The sequence below is a fragment of the Peromyscus maniculatus genome, chromosome 3 (genome assembly GCF_049852395.1).
Source record: "Peromyscus maniculatus bairdii isolate BWxNUB_F1_BW_parent chromosome 3, HU_Pman_BW_mat_3.1, whole genome shotgun sequence".
Lineage (NCBI taxonomy): Eukaryota > Metazoa > Chordata > Mammalia > Rodentia > Cricetidae > Peromyscus > Peromyscus maniculatus.
Genome location: NC_134854.1, coordinates 162,840,554 through 162,861,630, shown reverse-complemented (window position 1 = coordinate 162,861,630; position 21,077 = coordinate 162,840,554). Strand labels below are relative to the sequence as shown.

General features: G+C 40.9%; 1 protein-coding gene across 13 annotated transcripts in view; it reads left to right on the top strand.

The window, feature by feature from the left end:
• Nucleotides 1–21,077, top strand: part of Abcc9 (ATP binding cassette subfamily C member 9) — a 124,162-nt gene that overhangs the window by 54,863 nt on the left and 48,222 nt on the right. For 7 of the 13 annotated variants that reach the window (XM_076568230.1, XM_076568227.1, XM_042274283.2 and 4 more), the window contains exons 16-22: nt 1,766–1,870; nt 3,637–3,709; nt 8,196–8,301; nt 14,142–14,180; nt 15,884–15,985; nt 18,440–18,524; nt 19,538–19,618. In XM_076568230.1, coding sequence (XP_076424345.1) covers nt 1,766–1,870; nt 3,637–3,709; nt 8,196–8,301; nt 14,142–14,180; nt 15,884–15,985; nt 18,440–18,524; nt 19,538–19,618 — 591 coding nt within the window. The remainder of the gene's footprint in view (nt 1–1,765; nt 1,871–3,636; nt 3,710–8,195; nt 8,302–14,141; nt 14,181–15,883; nt 15,986–18,439; nt 18,525–19,537; nt 19,619–21,077) is intronic. The other 6 variants (XM_076568231.1, XM_076568235.1, XM_076568232.1 and 3 more) reach the window with 2 other exon arrangements.

Below are 21,077 nucleotides of genomic sequence, written 5' to 3'. Positions count from 1 at the left end.
TTGGTTTGTGTTGCTCTCATGAAGACTTGGCATTGTTCTGTTTGATGGTTAATGTTCTTTTGGAATATCAATTAATGGAAGCTGGAAAGGCAGTATCTTGTTGGGATTAGATCACTGGTTATTTTCAGACATTGTTAGTTCTCACAGAAGTTATCTATTTTTTAAATATTAAATCTGAAATTTCAGACAGAAATATTTCATGCTTCTAGAGTCATTTGCTTTTCTAGGCAAATTAACAGTTTTAAACTGTTACATTTTAAACCCAATCATCTCTACAAGATATTTCAATAAGACATATAATTATTTATGGAGAACTACTTCATTGTTAAATTTGTAGAAAAAAAATGAGCTTCTTCACTCTAAAATTTTTAAAAATCTTTTTAATGTGTATGGGTGTTTTACCTACATGTATGTCTATTCAGCACATGTGTGCAGTACCCATATAAGCCAGAAGAGGGCAGGAGGTACAACCAGTTGTGACCTCCATGTGGGTGCTAGGCTAGGAACTGAACCCAGGTCCTCTAGAAGAGCAGTCAGTGCTCTTAGCCATTGAGCCATTTCTCCAGGCCCTTGTGTGTGGATGTAGCTACATATGTATGTGTGTGCATGTTTCTCTTCATGTGTGTGTGAACTCCTGTGTGCAGAGACCAGAGGACAACCTTGGCTGTCTTTCCTTGGGTGCCATCCACCTTGTTTTTCAGGAGTCCCTCCCTGGCCTGAAGTGCTTCCTGTGAGTTGACTTGGCCTGTCTCCACATCTTCAGTGCTGAGCCTGCAAGTCCTGCCAGCATATCCAGCTCTTTTTTCTTTTTTTAAAATTAGGGTTCTGGGTATTGAACACAGGTCTGCTTACAAGTATTTTACAGGCAAAGACACGCTCCTTCCCTTACTGCTGCGGTTTCCTTGTAGTGGATAGGTCTGTCTGCTGATGGAGAGTGTACTGCAATTGACATAGATCAGATCACAGTGTAGCTCCTATGGATCTCCTGGTGAAGCACTGACCATCTTTGTGTAGCAAAAAGTCCTAGGTCTTTTTCTTTTGATAGTCCACAATAGATTCCTGGGTGTGTTCTAGCTCAGTCTGATTTATGTGCACATGTCAGCTTCTCATGATTCCCAAAAATGATCATTAATATCCTCCTGGAATGTTTGTTTTTAAGTCTGATGGCTCTCCCAAATGGATTTCAATTTGTTCAGAGTCAATCTAATCAGCCTGTTTATAGTACACCGGGTTTAAAAAATATTTATTTATTTGTCTGTATATAACTGTGTCTGAGTGGTGTGCTTGTGTGTATGTGTGTGTGTGTGTGTGTGTGTGTGTGTGTGTGTGTGTGTGTGTGTGTGTAGGTGGGCTCACAAGCCTATGTACACAGAGAGGCTTGGTGAGGGTATCCATATCCTCTCTCACCCTCTGCCTATTCTTTGAGGCAAGGGCTCTCACTGAACCCGGGGCTCAGGTTTCCTGGGCTAGACTGACGCCAATAAGCTCCAGGGATCAGCACTCTGCCCACCATCATTTCCAAGTACTATATCTTTCTCTTTTCATATTCCCAAGAGGTCAGTTAATTAGTGTTAAAGTTTTAACTAGATACTTTTTTTCTCACCATTTGCTCTTGTGGAGAAGCCCCAGGGAAGACTAAAACTTGACATTCTCTTTCTTGTTTTTCTTGGAATTGAAGTGAAATAGCCATGTGAGTGAACATTCGGTAAAACTCTCAGTGTTTTTATAAGGCTTCAACTTCTGTCCTTTTCTATTTGGAACACAGCAATCAAAACCAATAAACAGGAAGCAGCCTGGAAGATACCACCTGGACAGCTATGAGCAATCTCGCCGTCTTCGGCCAGCAGAGTCAGAGGATATTGCAATCAAGGTTAGTTCATCTCTTATGTTCTTACGTAAGTGGAAGCGTTTATGTTACATTCTAGGCTGACGTCTGCACAAGTGTCCCAAATGTGTCTTCCGGGTCTCTTTACTGGGATCACAGCCCTGACAGTCTTTAAAGCATATGCCAGTGAGTTTATAATTCTTTTCTTCACTTCTTGACCACAGGTTCAGTTTCAGCCTGGTACTCAGAAAAGAACATTTCTTTCAAATCTACCTGAAGCTAGTATTCAGCTCATTCCTCTAGTACTCACATATAAACTGATTCGTAGAAAACACCAGTATTTTTTAATTCCATTTTTAAAAGAAAACAAGGAGAAGTTAGTTGTTGCATGGTACTATTCCTAGAGAGATGTGAATGAACATCTACTCAGCAAAGATAGGAACTAATGACAGAGCAATGTAACGGCACCATTAGAGTTCAGCTTGGTGAACCACTGAGTCTATTGGGGTTACTTACAGAAATATGGTCAGGGTCAGGGGTGACATACAGGACCACAGATAACACAAAGCCGCTACATCCACTCCAGAATGGATGATGACTCAGGGAAGCTGGAACCCAGGATCTCAGCACAAATTGTAGGGAACTTGACAGGTCAGAGAGTCACCTCCTCAGTCTTTACTGGTTGTATATTACTAGGGATTGATAGGCGATATGAATCTTGTAACTTTCAGATACTTCTTTATACTTCTGAGTTGTTTATTGCCTGAGTCTCAAGGAGCCTTCCCTTTGAAATTCCTGAGTCTTGATAAGCTTCCCCACAGGACAGAATGTTTCAACTGGGAAGAAATTGGTTCCCAACATGAATATATGTACCGTACAGTTTTATTCAGCTTATCCTGCCCCACAGTGCTTTTGATATAGTTTCAAACTTGGCTTTATACTTCCCCCGGCCTTTTGTGCTTAGGCAGAACTCAGGTAGAAATGGCAGCTTTGGGGGCACATCTGGGAACTGATGGCTGGGACAAATCCCAGGGAGAGGCCAGTGATAAGCAGGTTCCAGAAGAGAGGCTCCTGGACATTGTAGTGTCAAAGTCCTAGAACATTTCCCTTTTAGAAACTTCTTCTCCAGGTCCTCTGCACTTCCCAGGCCAGGCCAAGGCGGTGAGGTTCAATGCCTGGCCTATAGAAAGCATGCAGCTGCTTGTTTAGAAGTGACTGTACATGTTCCAGGCTCTTGTCTGGCGGTTTCAGACCCGAATTTTTCTTCTTATGCTCAGATGACACTCTGGCAACTTCAGTCATTTCTCATACCTGTCACCAGAGACCTCTTAGTCATGTCCTCACTTTCACTGGTGACATCAGCATGCTTTTCTTTTCTAGTACATGACAGGTTAATATAATTTTTTCAATTTAAAGAAGTATGTATTTACTTGTTTGTTATTTGTATGTGCCTATGTATCCCTGTGTGAGTTTACATGTACCATGTGTGTAAGTGCTAGCAGAGACAAGAGGAGGGCATTGGATGGACGCCCTGGAGCTGGAGTTACAGTTGGTTGTGAGCCAAGTGATGTGGACACTGGGAACTGAACACATGAGCTGCGTGAGAGCAGCAGGTGCTCTGAACAGCTGAGCCCTCTCTCTAGCCTCCAATTCTTTGTTTCTGATTTATACCACCAAATACGGAGAACTCAGATTAGGCTGCTGCCATGTGCTGTAACTTGTGTTACAGTTGTAAACATTGGAAAGGGGCTGTCCTTTAGTTATCCACTAGTACCGCACATCAACTTAATTCCTATATTCTTATTTTCTAGGTGACAAATGGATACTTTTCATGGGGCAGTGGTTTAGCTACATTATCCAATATTGACATTCGAATTCCAACAGGTAAGACTCATTGCATAAGCATTTTTGTATTTTTCCAAGATAATTGAGCCTAACAAAAAGTGAAAGGAGGGCTTTATTTATGTTTATTTAATTTCCATTTCATGTGTGTATGTGTGTGTATGGTGTGAATGTGTGCATACATTGTTGCATGTGTGTGAGTGTGTGGGATGGGGTAGGGTGGGGGGTGAGTTCATATATGTGGAGGCTCAAAATTGAGGTTCAGAATCTTCTTCAATTAATCTTCCACCTTATTCAGTAAAGTAGGATCTCTCAGTTAAACTCAGAGCTCAGTGATATGGCTTGTCTAGCTTGCCAGCTTGCTCTGGTAATGTCCTGTCTCCATCATCTTGCTCTGGAAATGTCCTGTCTCCATCATCTTGCTCTGGGAATGCCCTGCCTCCATCTCTAGGGCTAACTGGACTTACTTTGGTTTTGGGAATCTGAACTCTGGTCCCCTTATTCTTAACCATTGATCTATCTCCCATCTTGCCTGCCTGTTAAAAGAGTTTAAAAAGATACAGCCATAAGTTTATATTACTTGTATGTACTAGGTTCCTCATGAGACAATTATATCACTGTGAACTAGAAATTATAAAACTGGACTGTCATTTAAAAATCTGTGTCTTTGGACAAAGTTATTTACTGTTCACTCAGTGATTTGAGGTACTTAAGGAATTGGGATTGTTGGTTTCTCATTGTGTTCGAGAGCAACTTTATTTATTTATTTATTTATTTATTTTTGAGACAAAGTTTCCCTGTGTAGCTTTGGCACCTTTCCTGGAACTCACTCTGTAGCGCATGCTGGCCTCAAACGCACAGAGATCCACCTGCCTCTGCCTCCCGAGTGCTGGAATTAAAGGTGTATGCCACCGCCGCCCGGTGAGAACAACTTTAAAGAAAGGCGATGTGTGAAAACATCTGAGGCCCTGAAAAATACTGATAGCTGTAGTTGGACTTTCTTTGGACCACCAACCCCCAAATAATGACATGGAGACATTATTAATTATGAAAGCTTGGTCTTTATCTTAGGCTTGTTCCCAGCTAGCTCCTATAACTTACATTAACCTGTTCATATTAATCCACATTCTGCCACATGGCTCTTTACCTGTCCTCCATTCTGTATGTCCTACTCCCTCCACATCTCACTGGCATCTCTTGTGGCACCAGTTTCTAACCTTGAGTTCCTCTTTCTGCTTGGAAGTCCCGCCTAACCTCTCCTGCCTAGCTATTGGCCATTCAGCTTTTTATCTAACCAATCAGGTGCCTTAGACAGGTAAGATAACAGTGACACATCTTTACACAGTTTGCCTAAATATCCCACAACAGATGGCACTTGTAAATACTTCAGGATCACCCATCTGGTCATTTTATTTGCGTATTAATTTTCTTTCCTTTAAGTTTTATTGAGGTGCAAACAGTCTACAATAGCTGCATCTGTTTAGTATTTCATTGTAGGCAGGCTCTCTTTGGACTGCCAGCTCCCAAATAATGACTTGGAGACTTCTTATTCATTATGAATTCTTGGCCTTAGCTTAGGCTTGTTCCCAAGTGGCTCTTAAAACTTAAACCAACCCATTTGTATTTATCTGTGTTCTGCCATGGGGCTCATATCTCAGTACCATGCATCCCACTTCTTCCATGTCTGGCTGGCCAGTTCCGCCTTTCTTCTTCTCAGAGTTCCTCTCTCCCCCCGGGAATCCCACTTACCCTCTCCTGCCTGGTTATTGGCCATTCAGCCCTTTGTTAAAGCAGTCAGATGGCGCCTTGTTAGGCAAGATAAACCAGTGACACATCTTTACAGTGTACAAAAAGTTTATCCCACATCATTTCATTGTGAGTTTCTTTAAAATAACATTTTTACTAATTCTTTCTGGAATTTTTACAATGTATTTTGATTGTTTTCACTTCCATCTTCCAACCCCACCCTCATGTTCTTATTCCCATAACTTTGAGTTTTTGTCTTCTTTTGTAAACCCATCAAACATAGTTTCTGTTGTTCAGCTACTCTTAGGAGTGGGGCCTGCCCTGAAGTATGGTTGATCTACCAGGGGTAACATCAGTAAGTAAAACTGACTGCCCTCTCCCAGCAGCTATCAGATGCCAACAGCTCCTCACGTGGCAGCGGGATCTCATGTCCACCTCCCCACCACATGCTGGGATTTTGTCTGGTTTGCGTTTGCACAGGTCTTGTGCATGCTTCCATGACTGCTGTGGTTTCATGTGTACCACTGCCCTGTCTGGAAAACACCAATTCCTTGAAGGCATCCAGCACCTATGGCTCTTAGAGTCTTTCTTCCTACTTCAAGAATTTGGGCCTAGTGTAGGTCTCTGATGCCATGGCAATCAAGAACTTAATATATAGCTGCTTCCAAAGGCCACTTCCTTTTATTGTTCTTTTACTTTATAAACTGTTGTGGGAAGAGCATACCATGAGCTATCCTGCCACATATTAGATGTTATGTTGAACAGGTATTGAAGCATTTTTGGGAAATGTATATCCATTAAACAATACCCCACAGTCCCCTTCCTCTATTTACTGGTAACCACCCTTACCATGTCTTCTTCTGTGAGTTTGACTGTTGTAAGTCATATTCATCACTCATGCAGTATTTTTCTTCTTTGTCCTACTTTACTTAGCATAATCCCACAAGATTCTGCTATATTGTTGAAAACAGTAGAAATTCCTTCTTTTGTAGATGAAAATTTTATTACATGTGTGTAGCATGTTTTCTTACCCTGTCAGTAGACATCGAATTGTTTCTATCTGCTTTGATATTGTGAAAAATGCTTCAGTGAATGTGGGAGCACAGACATCTTTTACTATCTGAATTTTAATTATTTTGTACAGACACTGAGGGGCAAGTTTAATGGTACATATGGTAGTTCTATTTTTAATATTCAAGTAACCTTCATACCTTTTTTTGTACTGAATGCTCATATTCTATTTCTCTGCTATTGAGTTGTAGGGAATTCTTGTGAATTTTGAATGTTAATACTACATCAGGTAGAAGGTTTGTGGGCATGTTCTGTCATTTTCTCTCTGTTCACTGTTTCCTTTGCTGTATCATTTATATTTTGAGGTATTTTCATTTTGCTATGTTTTGTTTTGTTTTCATTTGAAATCTAAAAATTCATTGCCAAGGCCAATGTGAAGAAGTTCTTTCCCTGTGCTTTCTTGGGAGGTCTTGACGCTTCACTCTGACTGTCAGGTCTTTGCATCACTGTGAGATGACTTTAGTGTGGAACCAAACAGGCAAATCCCATTCTTTGCAAGTGGACATCGGTTTTCCCATGACCACTTGCTTCTTCCCCACTGTGTGATCCTGGAGGGCTTGTGGTAGGTTAGGTGACATGGTTGGTTCTCAGCTCTCTTCCATCTGTCCCCCATGTGTCATTACCACACAGACCATGGAGGCTTTGCAATGTATTACTTGTAATATATTTTGGGTATGGGATGCTGAAGAAGTTTGCATTCAATCTGAAGATTATGTTGGGAAGCACGGGCATTTTAATAACATTAGTTTGTCAATCACATAAGCTTGGAGTTATTTCTATCTTTCTCTCTTTTCTGCACGCATTTCATCACATTTTTAGTGTGAGGCTCTTCTTCCTTGGTTAAGTTTTATTTCTGTGTTTTGAGGTACTAGCAACAAATTGTCCAAGAAGGAAATTAACAAAACAATAGCATTTATAACAGCACCCCAAGCACAAGCTGTGTAGGGATGGTTATAATAATTTTATTTCATATATTTGACTGAATAAAATATTTGCTCAATCTGGTGTAATTGTCAGTAGCTTGGACATTTTCTCTCATACCTGCAGGTTGAGGTGAGGAACTAGAGTCCTAACGGCATCCAGATCACTTTATCTCAACTAACTTTTGCCACAATCGCCCTTTTACTGCATGAATTCGACAATGAAGTTAAAGATAATATTGATAGGTTAAGAAGTTGTTTCTTTTATTCTTTAGTCATATCAGCTCTTTTCCATTTAAAGACACTAAAGCATGGTCTGTGATGTAGCTCGGTTGGCAGAGGCAGAAGGGTCAGAAACTCATAGCAAGTTTGAGGGCAACCTAGCCCACAGGAGATCTTTCAAGTAAAAAGTCAAGACTCGTAGGTTTTACTTTTTCTTTCCCTTTGCAAAAAGACAGGGGAAGGAGCTGTTTACTTCACTGCCTGGAGTCAAACTGGACTAGGGGTCGAAACACGAGGCCTCTCTAAATGTGTTGGAATTTCATCTGTTTTAAAAAATTTATTTTGGTGATTATTTTTCTTTTAGTGTTTGAGACAGGGTCTCACTTTGTGTTTCTTGTTGGTTTGGAACTTCCAATGTAGATCAGGCTGGCCTTGAGCTTGCACTGATCTTCCTAGCTGTCTGTCTTCCTGGTGCCGAGGGTCCCCCATGCCCACCATGGCTGGGTGTCTGTTTCATTTAGCTGTGTGAAATCCCTCTCATCTTTGTATCCTCTGCTTTGTTTCTCTAGGTCAGTTAACCATGATTGTGGGCCAAGTGGGGTGTGGGAAATCGTCTCTTCTCCTCGCCATCCTCGGTGAGATGCAGACCCTGGAAGGGAAAGTTTACTGGAGCAAGTAAGTATTCCTGTTATAGTTTCCTTTCTGTGGCTGTATAAACACTCAGACCAAAAGCAACTCGGGGAGAGGCGGGTTTTGTTTGGCTTACACGACCAAGTCACTGTCCATCACTGAGGGAAGTCAGGGCAGACAATCAAGGAGGGACTTGAAGTAGAAACCACAGAGGAATGCCGCTTGCTGGTGCACCTAGCTCACACTTCGTTAGCGCTCCTGTACAACCCAGTGTTACACACTTAGGGGATGGTGCCTCCCACAGTGGACTGGGTCTCTGTATATTAATTAGCAGTGAAAACAATTCCCCATAGACATACCCATAGGTGTATCTCATCAACTGAGAGAATTCTTTGCTCAGGTGACTCTAGGCTATAACAAGGTGACAGTTCGCACCACCTAAGAGGTTTCTGTTCTGTCACACAGCTAAAAATATTCCAAGGGAAAACTAGAAAAATGGGTCTCCATTTCCTGGACCATTGAATTTCTGAACTATGCAAATATATAAAAATAAAAATCACAGAAATATAAAAAAAAAAACAGTGGAAACCTCAAGTGTCATAAAAATTTTAAAGCAACTCACTGTGATAGTTAACAGCAGCAACTCACTGCCCTAGTTAATGGTAGTAAAATCTAGTAGATGCTAAGTTAAAGTTTGGGGTGGTAAAGACAAATTTTTGGATGTAAATAGGGAACACTCAAAGAAATTACAAAATTTATTCTGTAATAAAGTAAGTTATGGAAAGTTTATACTACCTATAAAGCTTAAATGTAAACAGATCATCAAGGGTTTAATGTTCAGGAAACAAATATCAAGTGATCTTTTCTAAAGTCTTCAGAAGAGGCTGAGAAGCAACACTTTTTCTTCCCATTTAACATAAGCAGACATCAGAGGTATTGAGGAACACATGGGTAGGACAGCCTAGTGCGCTGTGCAGCTCACAAAGACATGAAGAGGGAGTTGCCCAACCTGGTGCTTCTTCAAGTGCTGAGACACTAAAAAAGATGTTTGCCAAAAGCAAACACCTCAATTAACACAGAGAGAGGTCATTAACCCAGTGATGCAGGGGTCTACACACAGGTTGAGGTAATAGAGTGATATGGGGCTACACTAGTACAGGACTGAGTACTGAAGAGCAGACTAAGTTTATTTAGTTTGGTCTACCTAGTTGACTCCTCATGGGCAGTATATGAAGGAACTAGTTGTAACTTTTTGTCAAATATATACATACATACATACACACACATACATACACACATACATACATATACACATACATACATACATACATACACACAAACATACATACATAAATACATACATACATTAATAAACAAATAAATAAATGAGAGTGTTGTCTAGGAGTTCATATCTAGGTGTGCTTCTTCCCCCGGGAACTTAGCAATGTATGGAGACATGTCTGAGAGCTATGCTGCTGCTTTTCTGGTTGGTAGAGAGTGGGGATATCTGCTGAGCAACCCGAGATGCACCACGAAGCTCACAATGGCGCGTTGCCCTGTTGCAAGTAGTTGTGCTACAGTTGAGCAGCCTTGCTGTGAAGGGTCCAGTTTTGAACTCGTGATCACAAGTTCCACTGTGTGTAGCCAGCTGTTCATGTACACAGATGTCTCTGAGGGACTAAAGATTGTTTCTGGGCCCTTGAAACACTAGGAGACAGAAATGCTTGGCTGTGAAATTTGGCCTAGGACTCTTGTTTGTAGTATCATTGGCAAAAGAAGGAAGCTGAGAAAAGTTGAGTGTCTATTTTATTTGTGTTGGAAAAATCTAGAAGGCAGTAGCCATGAAATGGTTTGCTCACGTTGAGAGGATAGCTCAGGAAATCATGACTCTCAGTTTGGTGCCGATCACTGCAGTTAGACACTAAGCAGTATCTGCCTTCTCACCGTCATCCTTGGCTCTGGAGGGAGAGGCAGATCCCTCCCTCCGGATTATGTTCTGAGATGCAACAGTTGCCACCATCATTAAATTACTTGGTTCTCATTTAACATTGTTTCACCAAAATTGAAATTTGTAAGAATGTGAGATAGTGACAGGAAAATCTGGAAGTCCCCTTCTCCTGCCTCCAGGGAGTTCTAATCTGGTCTTCTCTGGTGTTAGTTAATTTTCTGCACCTGCTTTCCAGTTGATTCCATCTTACTCTGGGCATTACCATTCATGATTATTATAATTTGCTTAATAAATAAACAGCATGACAATATGGAAATACGTTTTTGTAATCTAAGTGGTTGTTTACTTACATTCTCAAGAATGTAGACTGTGTATATTCCATCTTACTGCATTAAAAATGTATATTGCTGGAAAATGGTGATAAAGAAGTCAAGAATGAAATTAGTTTACATAATAACTCCTGGACATATTGTTACATATTTTGTACCATGGCGTCCTTAATTTCACAGGACACATTGTAGGCATGACCTGACTTTGCCTCCCAGTCACCTGATGCTGTTACTAATACTCAGATGACTTCCTTGCTTAGTAAAACTTACAGTGTGGTTCTCCCATTATCAATGTAGTAAGGCACAGTGGCAAGTGTCTGTAATCCCAGTTTGTAGGATGATGAGGAAGGAGGATCATGACTTTGAGGCTAGCCTGGGCTATATAATGAGACCTCATCTTAGAAAGCAGCCAAAACAAACAAAAAAAAGCCTGTGGTGATACATTGGGTACCTTAATCAAGCTTGCCTGAGGATCAGAGGACACAGCCAGCCACTAGATTAGACATAGAGGCCAGACAATGGTGGCACACACCCTTAATCCTCTCCAGACGATCTCTGTGAGTTCAAGGCCACACTGGAAACAGGGCCAGGCAGTGATGGCACATGCTTTGAATCCCAGCACTGGGAAGCACACACCTTTAATCCCAGGAAGTGACTGCAGGGAAGATAAAGGTATATAAGGTTTGAGGAGACGGGAACTAGAGCAGTTCAGCTGAGACCCTTTCGGGTGAGGACCCAGAGGCTTTCAGTCTGAGGATTCGTAGAAACAGGATTGGCTGAGAAGTTGGCAAAGTGAGGTTGGCTGTGGCTGCTCTGCTTCTCTGATCTTTCAACTTTCACCCTGATATCTGGCTCTGTTTTTGTTTGTTTGTTTGTTTGTTTTTCATTAAAAGATCATCTAAGATTCAAAAAACACAAGCCATTCGTCTTTGTCCATCCCATAGATTTCTTTTCCTCAGTCAGTTTGTTCAGAGGTGATGTTTTCTGGGATTCTGCCTTCCTCTGTCTTCTGCTTCTGTGTTTACCAGACCATCACACAGCTTCCCAAGACTTCAGTTTTCACTCTCTGCTCCTAGTCTTTTGTTCTCTTGTAAACAAATTAAGATTGTTGGAACCATTTACTGATCTTTTTTTGTAAGTAATAAGGGAATGGAAACTGGAATTTTGTTATCTAACACACGTGTCAGGACAGGAAACTACTCCAAAGTCTTCATTTCCTTCCTGGTCTCCCTTGAGCTTGGAACTCTGCTTCATGGCCAAGGTCATTCAGAAATTCCCCAGGCACCTCAGATCGAGTGCTTTGATGCTACAGTCCCTCTTGTCCCGATCACAGGCGCTTGCCCTCCTGTGCTCAGCATCTCTTGTTCGTCCACCTTCCCCTCTCACCAGCCCTGCGAGCCCAGGCAGCTGGGTGCTTCTCTTCATCTGCTCAGCACGGCTCTCCTAAGGGCGCTGCCTTCGCTGTTCTGACAGCCCCCAGAGGCCTCTGTGTCTCCTCCCTCCTGATCCTTCGGTTCCTGGGTTCCACTAAAGTGCAGCTCTCAAGTAAAAGTCGATGACGGTCCTGTGTGAACCTACATAGTGGTTCATGAGCCCTTTACCATCTAAATTCCCATCTCCTTTTCTTTGTGGGTCTTATGCCCACTGCTATGCCATGTTTCTGGCAGATGGGATTTACCTCTTCTTTGTCTGGGCAATGTAATGCATGGGCATCTGCTGTGCACTTTCTCCAGCCTCAAGTTCTCCTGGCATTTTCTTAGTGTGGCCCGCTCTTCATCTTTTCCGTGGCATCAGCTCTATTGCTAATCCCATTAATTAGTTACTTTGCCTATAGCTGTGAGAAAATACCTGACAAAAATCAACTGACAGAAGGAAGGGTTTTTTTCGTCAAATTTCAAGAGTGCAGCCCCTCCTGACTGGGAAGGCAGGGCTGCAGGAGCAGGAGGCAGCTGATGACGCTGCCTTTGCACTCAGGGAGGTGGAGAGGCATGAGTGCTGGTATTCAATTCTTTCTTCTTTTTTCCAGCCTAAGATCTCAGCCAGTGGGATGGTGCCACCCAAATTCAGAGTGGGGCTTGCCTCCTGTTAAAATTCTCTGAACGTGTTTTCAAAGACATGCCCAGAAATGTGTTTCCATGGAGATTGTCTGCTCATCTTGGTACTTACCGTTTATCATGCTCTGGCAACAGTGCAGCACCATGCAGGAAGGATGGGACCTTCATTCTCATGGTGTCTCTAGTGGTCTCAGTACCAGGAGGTGGCCAAAACTATGTATTAAGTTTAATTATTTAGGGTGGGAGGTGCATATGCTCCAGCACAGTGTGGAGTTCAGGGAGCAACTTAAAGGATCCTCTCTTCTACCACATGGGTCCCAGGGCTTGAACTCAGGCCAACCAGGCTTGGCTGCCAGGGCTTTTCCCACTGAGTTATCTCCCCGGCTCCAATAAATGTTGTAATTAATATTTAATATAGTGGGAATATAATCGATTACTATTTGGACACGTTGATGGTTTCCAAGGTCCGCAGCCTGGATTGGCAAATCCAGTTGTATGATGGGGATTTCCATCTGGATAAACAACACACACAAGCCCACTAACTTCCAGTACATCGACTTTTTTTCCATAGATGACTTAAGTAACGTTACCACTAAAACACTAAGTTCAAATATTTTGGTGTCTAAATTGAGAAATGAAGTTTTTTAGTATCTGTTTTTCATGAATTACTTAAACCACGGATACTTGTTGAGAGACATTTTTTTTTTTTAGCCTGGTATTTTGTTCGTCTCATATTAATGATTCTTTGCTTCTATTATATGTTATCATGTCATTAGCAATGTGTAACACTGGAGTTAACTCTTACAAGTTCTAAAACAAATTATCACTAGGTAATGTAATTAGATACATTTTCTCACAGAAAGCATAGAGCACTGTCTGAAGTAAAATAATATTTTTGATTAGATCAATTGTGTAGGGCTATTGAATAAAGATCTTTCAAAAGAATAGAATTCAGGTGAGCCTAAATCCTTCAAAATTCAAGTACAAAATAATGATCTTCAGGTGATATGTTTCCCCTCACAATGGGTATATAACTACATGGAATCAGTCTAACCCCACTTTGGCCTGAATCTCACCACTCCATAGCTGTGTCATGTTGCAGTTTGACGTACATGATCCTTGGTGGACAACACCTGGGGGTTGTGCCCCTTCCATGTTTAGATTCTCAAGGTATTGCTTCTGATCCTGTCTTAGGATAGCATGAGGAATTTAAATAAATTAAAATCAAATTTTAATGATAGGAAGAAGTTGACCATACAGAACCACAGGCAACTGTGTTTTAGGGAAAATTTTCAAGTTTCCAGAGCAGAAAACAAGCTGTTACAAGAAGTAGAAGTCTGTGTGGGAGAGAGCTGGGCCTGCTATCATCCAGAAGCTTAGTGATTAATTATTTTCTGCTTGAGGAAGACAGAAAAAAGGAAAAAAATTATCTAGTTTGTCTTTGAAATAAATGGGAAGAATATTTATCATGTTTGTTTGTCTCACACCTGTTTGCACACACGTCCTTTCATGGTTCCATTCATCATTAATGAACGTTGTTTGCCATACTTACAGTGTCAATGAATCTGAGCCTTCCTTTGAAGCAACCCGAAGGTATTATTTCTATTTTCACCCAAGTTTAATAAGAATAACTTTCCCCCTCAGTCTTTAATCTTGCCCCTAGTTTCCCCCTCCATTCTGATGGTGTACAGTCATTTTTCAAATGCCTACCATATTTCCAACAGCAGTGGTTCACAACCTCTCCAGGCTACTGAATGATTAATTTTTCAAGCCTATGCCTGTAACCCTGAGGCAGGAGGATAGGCTTGATTTCTAAGTCATTCTTTGTTGTACACTGAGTTCCAGTTGAGTCCAGGCTGGAGTGATAGCCTGTCTCAATAAACCAAAAAGAAAAAGAAAGAGAAAATTAATCTGCCAAACAAACGGCTCATTGTTTAAACCGTTTTTGTCTCAATAGATCACAAGTCTTTTAAGTTTAGCTGAAAATCAAACTGTCTTTAGTAAAGGATCATGGGGGCTCATTTAACAAAAACTCTTAAGAACTAATACATGCATTGGTTATATGTCAAATGATATCTGAAGATGGTGTTGAGTTGGAGAGCCCAGTGTTTTAGCTATTCAAAAACAAACAAACAAACAAACAAACAAAACCCCAAAACAAAATAATCCCACAAAACAAAAAACGAAGCAAAACAAAACAAAACAAAACCCAAAAGCTTAAAGAAGCTCTGGATTTGATCCCCAACATCAAAAAATCCTCCCCAGACTAAGGGGAAGGGCAAGCAGATGTGCCAGACTTGGGGACCGCTGCCTTCCTGCATATGTAATCATCTAAAAGATGACTGTCACACTAGACTTCGTTGTCCTCTGAAGCCCTACAACGCCGTGCTTCCCAATGACTCTTTAGCTTTTCTCATTTCTTCCTCTTAACCTTACTCCTCGTTAACTGAATCCCGTCGTTAGAACTGACATATCATGAACTAACTGTGGAGGTCCACTCCCTTCCCCAGCCTGGTCCCTTCACCTTCTGTTTCTTCAGCTCATGTATTTTGTAATGGTTGCAAGTTAAAGTCTAATGGGTAAGCATATAACAAAATTTGTAAGCTAAAGAAATAGAAAAGAGAGGAGGAATTTAGAGGTTTTTATTTATTTTTTGTCTTTCTCTTAAAATTCTTTATTGGCTCTTTGAGAATTTCATACACATATTTTGAGCATATTACCCCTCCTCCACATCCTCTCCTTAAAAATATTTTATATGTTTTAAAATATGGACCTTGAATGTGCAGTTTCAACATTGAAATTGACTCCTCTAGATATCATTCTTCATTTTGAAATATTTATATATTATCTATGACTTTAAAATATATTTATGTAATTAAGCAACATAATTCTAGTTTTAATTCATGTTTCTTAATGGTCATTATAAAAACTCTATTGTTTCATAAAACGTGTTTGACACAAGCCAAAACATCTGTGGCTACCAAAGAGAGTGAATTAATTACCTTTTAATCTTAATTCAGAAAAGACATTTTCTTTTAGCAGTTTATAACATTAAATGCTTCATCAGCAGAGAAGAATCAAATATTACTCATCACATGACATTTTAATTCTATTCTGATCCGTGTAATTTAAGTGGCTTATTTAATAATTGCCTTCTAAGGTCGGTGGCCTTGGCCTTCCTCTCCTTCAGTTGTCTACTTCTGTGTGAGTTTCCTCTCAAGCCTCATTTCCCTGTTACACTGAAGTGCTCAGCACGGCACCCTGTGCAATCCCTGTTGTGTTCACCCTTTCCCCAGCAGAAGCAGGTATTCCGTGGCCTATGCTGCCCAGAAGCCCTGGCTCCTAAATGCTACGGTCGAGGAAAACATCACTTTTGGAAGTCCTTTCAACAGACAGAGGTAACTTTGCACATACCGAGTCTACAACTGAAACAACTGCTCATGATCCATGAGTTTGGACCAATTCACTCATTGAGAGGCAATGCCCCCAAACTAAAGGTCATGACTGAAGAGTATGTAACAGTGGGATGGGACTGCATAGGTTGTTTATGAGTAGGTAAAAAGGGACATGTCCAAGTATGCTGAATCAGGAGGGTTAACTGGACAGAGGTTGAGCTTGGTAATGGAGACCCCTAGTGACTATGGGGAGCTAGAATATACTACTTCTCTACAACCTTCCCCAGAAAGGTATACGAGATGGCCTGTGCCTTGAACCACGTCACAGTGGTGGGCCTTAAGATCCAAAGCTGGAATCTTGAAAGTTAAAGAGAATTAGGCAAGGGAGAGGAATGCTGACAAGGAGAGAAGACAGGAGTGTGGCTTCTTGAGAGAAGAACATAAATTATTTGAGTCTTCTGGGGTCTGGGAACAGGCAGACAAAAGGAGATTCAGAAGGGTGAATCAGTTTGAGGAGATGATAACACCCATTCAATGGGATTGTCTGTGTTCCAAGAAGGAACTGCAAGCTTTAGAAAGGGGTACAGGCTGGGTGTGATGGGGCATGTCTGAAATCCCCACACTTGGGAGATGATGGCAGGAGGATCAAGAGTTAAAACGAATCTTCAGCTATACAGCAAGCTGAAGACCAGCTTGGTTACATGAAAATAGCAACTAAAAATAAAAATGGAAAAGGCTACAAAAGGTTGGAAAAGGTTCACTTTGGAGGTTAAGAAACCTGGGCAGATACACTCTGAATTGGGTCAAAGACATGTAAAGAAGGTATTTGGAAGAATCACTTAGACACATGCTTAGAATGGACAGTAGAAATGTAAAAGAAGGGATGGTTGAGAAAAAAGTTCTAGAGTAGTAGTGGAGGCAGATGAGGAAGGAATTAAGATTGACTTGAGTATTTTAGAACCAATAAATAGTCAAGGGCCAGGGAGATACTCAGTCAGTAGTATAATATCTTCTTTGCAAGTCTGAGGACCTGAATTTAATCTCCAGAACCCATGTAAAAAAATCTAGATGTGGTGGCATTCATCTGTGCTTCCAGCACCAGAGAAACAGGACAGGATGACTCCCAAGGCTCATTGTCTAGCTAGCCTTAACCTATGTGCTGAGATCCAGGCCAATGAATAAAATAAGGTGGAAAGTACCAGAGGAATGACACCTGGCATTGTCCTGACTTCCAAATGGGCACACAGACACATGCACCTGCACATACATGGGCATGCACACCCATGAACATGCACACACACACATACCTCCACACACATGAACCTGAACAAACATGAGCATGAGAACACACCTACACACATGAACATGCACACAATAAATAAATGGTTGATAATTTCCCCAGCATCTCTACGTCCTTTGCTTCTCTATCTTTAATTCACCTGTGCTCTAGCACTATCTTTATGTACTTAATTAAACTTGAGTACTATCAGTCCCCATTGCCTTCTGCTTCTCCTCTCTTGACATACATGACAATACTCGAGGACCACCACTTAGTCTGTGCTTGGCCACGATGGACATCCTTCTTCTGTCCCTCACAGATACCATGAACCATCTCACCATCAGATTTCCCTTAAAGTTCATTTTGCTCATTTTCCCCTGGCATATTTCTACATTCCTTTATGGTCTCTTCTTGGAGTGGCTGTTGTTTTTCTCCTGTTGCATGAGTGCTACATGAACAGCACCTGAGAAAGCCCAGCTCTGCTGTGTGTTTGCCTCGATCTTCTTTTGAAGATGCCAGCTTTAAATATTTTAACAAACAAATTAACTTGGATATACTTTTTACGTACAAAATGATGTCTCAGATATATACTGTGAATGAACAAAATCTAGTTATTTACTATACACTTAGCCTCATACCACTATCATTGTTCATAGAGAGATGAATGGAAACTCATACTTTTCTAGTCAAGGTCACACTAATGTGTTCAAAACATGTTTTATTTCAGTCTAAGATACTGAACTTGGAATTGTGGGCAATGTGCAAATAATGATCAACAGACTCAAAACAAATTGCTGGGTGAAGACTGTATATCTCTCTATATAAAAGGAGAATTATATTGTTTGCTGGAGAGTGGATGCAGTTGGATCTACTAAGTCAAATAAGCCAAACTCAGAAAGATAAATATTGCACATTTTTTAAAAAGTTTTTGGATCCTAGCTTCCTTTAAAATAAGTAATAAAACTTTTTACCCATAAATGTGACATGAGAGTAGAAGGGAGACTATGAGAAGGGGTGGACTAAAAGAGGGGGAGGGGAGGACAGAAGGGAGGGATGGGGGGAGGGAGGAGAGAGAGGAAACAGACAGGAGGGGAGGGGAGGGGCTATTGTTAGAATATATAATACACTTGAGGGAACATCTGTGTTTCAAAAGACCCTGAATGTCATTTCTCCCAAAGGTACAAAGCTGTCACCGATGCCTGCTCTCTTCAGCCAGATATTGATTTGTTACCCTTTGGAGACCAGACTGAAATTGGAGAGAGGGTGAGCTGTGTGTGGTTGAACTTAGCAATGCACAAAAATAGAGAAGAGTTGTCTGCTTATCTTTAATCCTCAGAAGATCACAATGAAGTCTGGGGGCTTAGGAATTGCCCGTTGTCCTGGTGACAAGCACCAAAATGTAAGGACAGGCATCCTTTGATACCACTGTAATTATGTACCATTGAGATGCTACTGTGCATGTCATATTGTGCTAGCCACCTAGGACTTGCAGCAGCAGGTGGGCATGAGAGAGAGTGAACTGTGAGTAGCTTCATGTCTCTGAGCCATAGTGTCCACAGGTGTCAAATGAGAACAATCTTCATCTATTGGACCTTCTATGACAAATAAAGCAGAGAAAATTGTAAAGCCACATATACCAACCTGGTACATACTAGGTGCTAAGTTAATGCTAATTATTAATTATCATTAATATTTCATTGTCAAAGAATATTGTTGTGGAGTGCTATACGGTATAACTTATACGATCAGATTGAAGCTATATGTGCTGAGAGCTGGAGAGATGGCTCAGCAGGGAAGAGCATTTGCTTCTCTTGCAGAGGACCCAAATTCAGTTCTGACCACCCAACTAAGGCAGCTAACAACCTCCTGTGACTACAGTCCCAAGGGAGCTAACTCCCTCTTCTGACCACAGGTATCTTGCACTCATGTGCACATATCCTCACACAGACACACACATGCACACATAATTAAAAATAAAATAAAAATCTCTGTAAAAAGAGGGCTGCATCCAAGTACAGCCAATGCAAAACATTAAAAATGCGGAGTTGCTTGTCTTTGGCACTCACCGAGAGTGTTGGTTATTAATGCTCTGGTGCAGTAGAGCTCTCGGTCAGTGTGAAAGGTCAAGGACTATTGACATGCATCAGTCATTGGCATTAGAGAAAATTATTAGTGATGTTAAAAATGTTTATAGATACTTATATTTTAAAGGTCATCTTTACAACCATATCCCTTACTAGTGATGAAAATTGGTGTTTCTGGTATTTCTTTTCCAGGGCATCAACCTGAGTGGGGGTCAGAGGCAAAGGATCTGTGTGGCACGGGCACTCTACCAAAACACTAACATTGTCTTCTTGGTAAGAATATGAACTTTGATTTTATTTATACTTTGATTTCTCCCTCTAGACAAATGGGTATTTAAAAAGCCAAATAATCAGGAGAAAAAGCCAAGTCAGATAACTGAAGGAAAGCCAGTTTAATTTATGGAATTACAGAATAGAGAGTAGGTAAATCCTCACAATACAATTCAATATATCAACACACAAAACCAAGAGTTGGGAGATCCAGACTGGTGCCAGTGAAATTACAAAAAAAGCACAAGACACTCTAAGAAGTGTCTTTTACATTTTATGCATTATTTATTTATTTTGTGTGGGAAGAGGAGGCAGTGTTTGCTTGCCACATTGCATGTGTAGAAGTTAGAAGACAAATTACCAAGTTGGTTCTCTCCTTTCAACATCTGGGTCCCAAGGATCCAACTCAGGCTTGGTTGTCAGGCTTTGTGTTGTCACTGCCAGCTTCTGAACCAATTTGACAGTCCCTGGAGGTAGTGGCTTATCTGGGTTTCTTGACCCAAAGAATAATTAATGAGGGAGTGTGGGTGATGTTGAATAAGTCCACAGAATCTTCTCCTTTGTATTTCATGGAAAAGAGATAAGGCTCAGAAAAAAGACCCTTGGTGGGTCTATTAGATGTAAGGGCATCTAAATAGATATTCCAGTTCCAATGATGTGCAGCTCAGGCTGCCAATAAGAGTTTTGTCTGATGACTCCTAAGATGATAACAATCTTTGCTCAACACTGATAGAATCCATGTCTTGAAGATGCTTCAGGTGGTTTTCATGTATTCACAGAATTTGTTGATTGTGTCAGCTATGATTTTGATCGGGCTTAGTTTGTACAAGAGAAAGGGGCCAAAATACCAGCATATATAAAGTGGGAATTTTAGAGTTCAGCAGAGAATGTAAGCATGTCCCTTTCCTGTGCCATTGTTTGTAGCCGGAAGTTTTCTTGTGTCTCACAGCTGCTTGGTCCCAAATAAATACACAGAAGTTTATTATTAATTACAAACTGTTTGGTCTATGGCTTGTTGCTAGCTAGCTATTACATCTTCAATTAACTCATATCTATTAATCTATGCATTGTCACATGGCAGTGGCATTATCGGTCTGCTGGCATGTTGCTTCTTGGGCTGTGGGCTGGTGTCTGCTCTGACTCTGCCCTCTTCTCCCTGTATCTCTTGCATTTCCTGCCTGGCTCTTATCCTGCCTTACCATAGGCTGAAACAGCTTCTTTATTAACCAATAGTAGCAACACATGTTCACAGCATACAGAAAGACCATCCCATAGCAATCATTAGCCTTCATTTGTAAATCTGCTTGTAGATGGCTTAGAACCCTCAACCTGTAGGTTAAGACTCCTTTGACCCCTTTGACTCTTTCACAGAGGTCACCTAAGACCACTAGAAAACATAGATATTTATATTATGATTCATAGTAGTAACAAAGTTACAGTTATGAAGTAGCAATGAAAATAA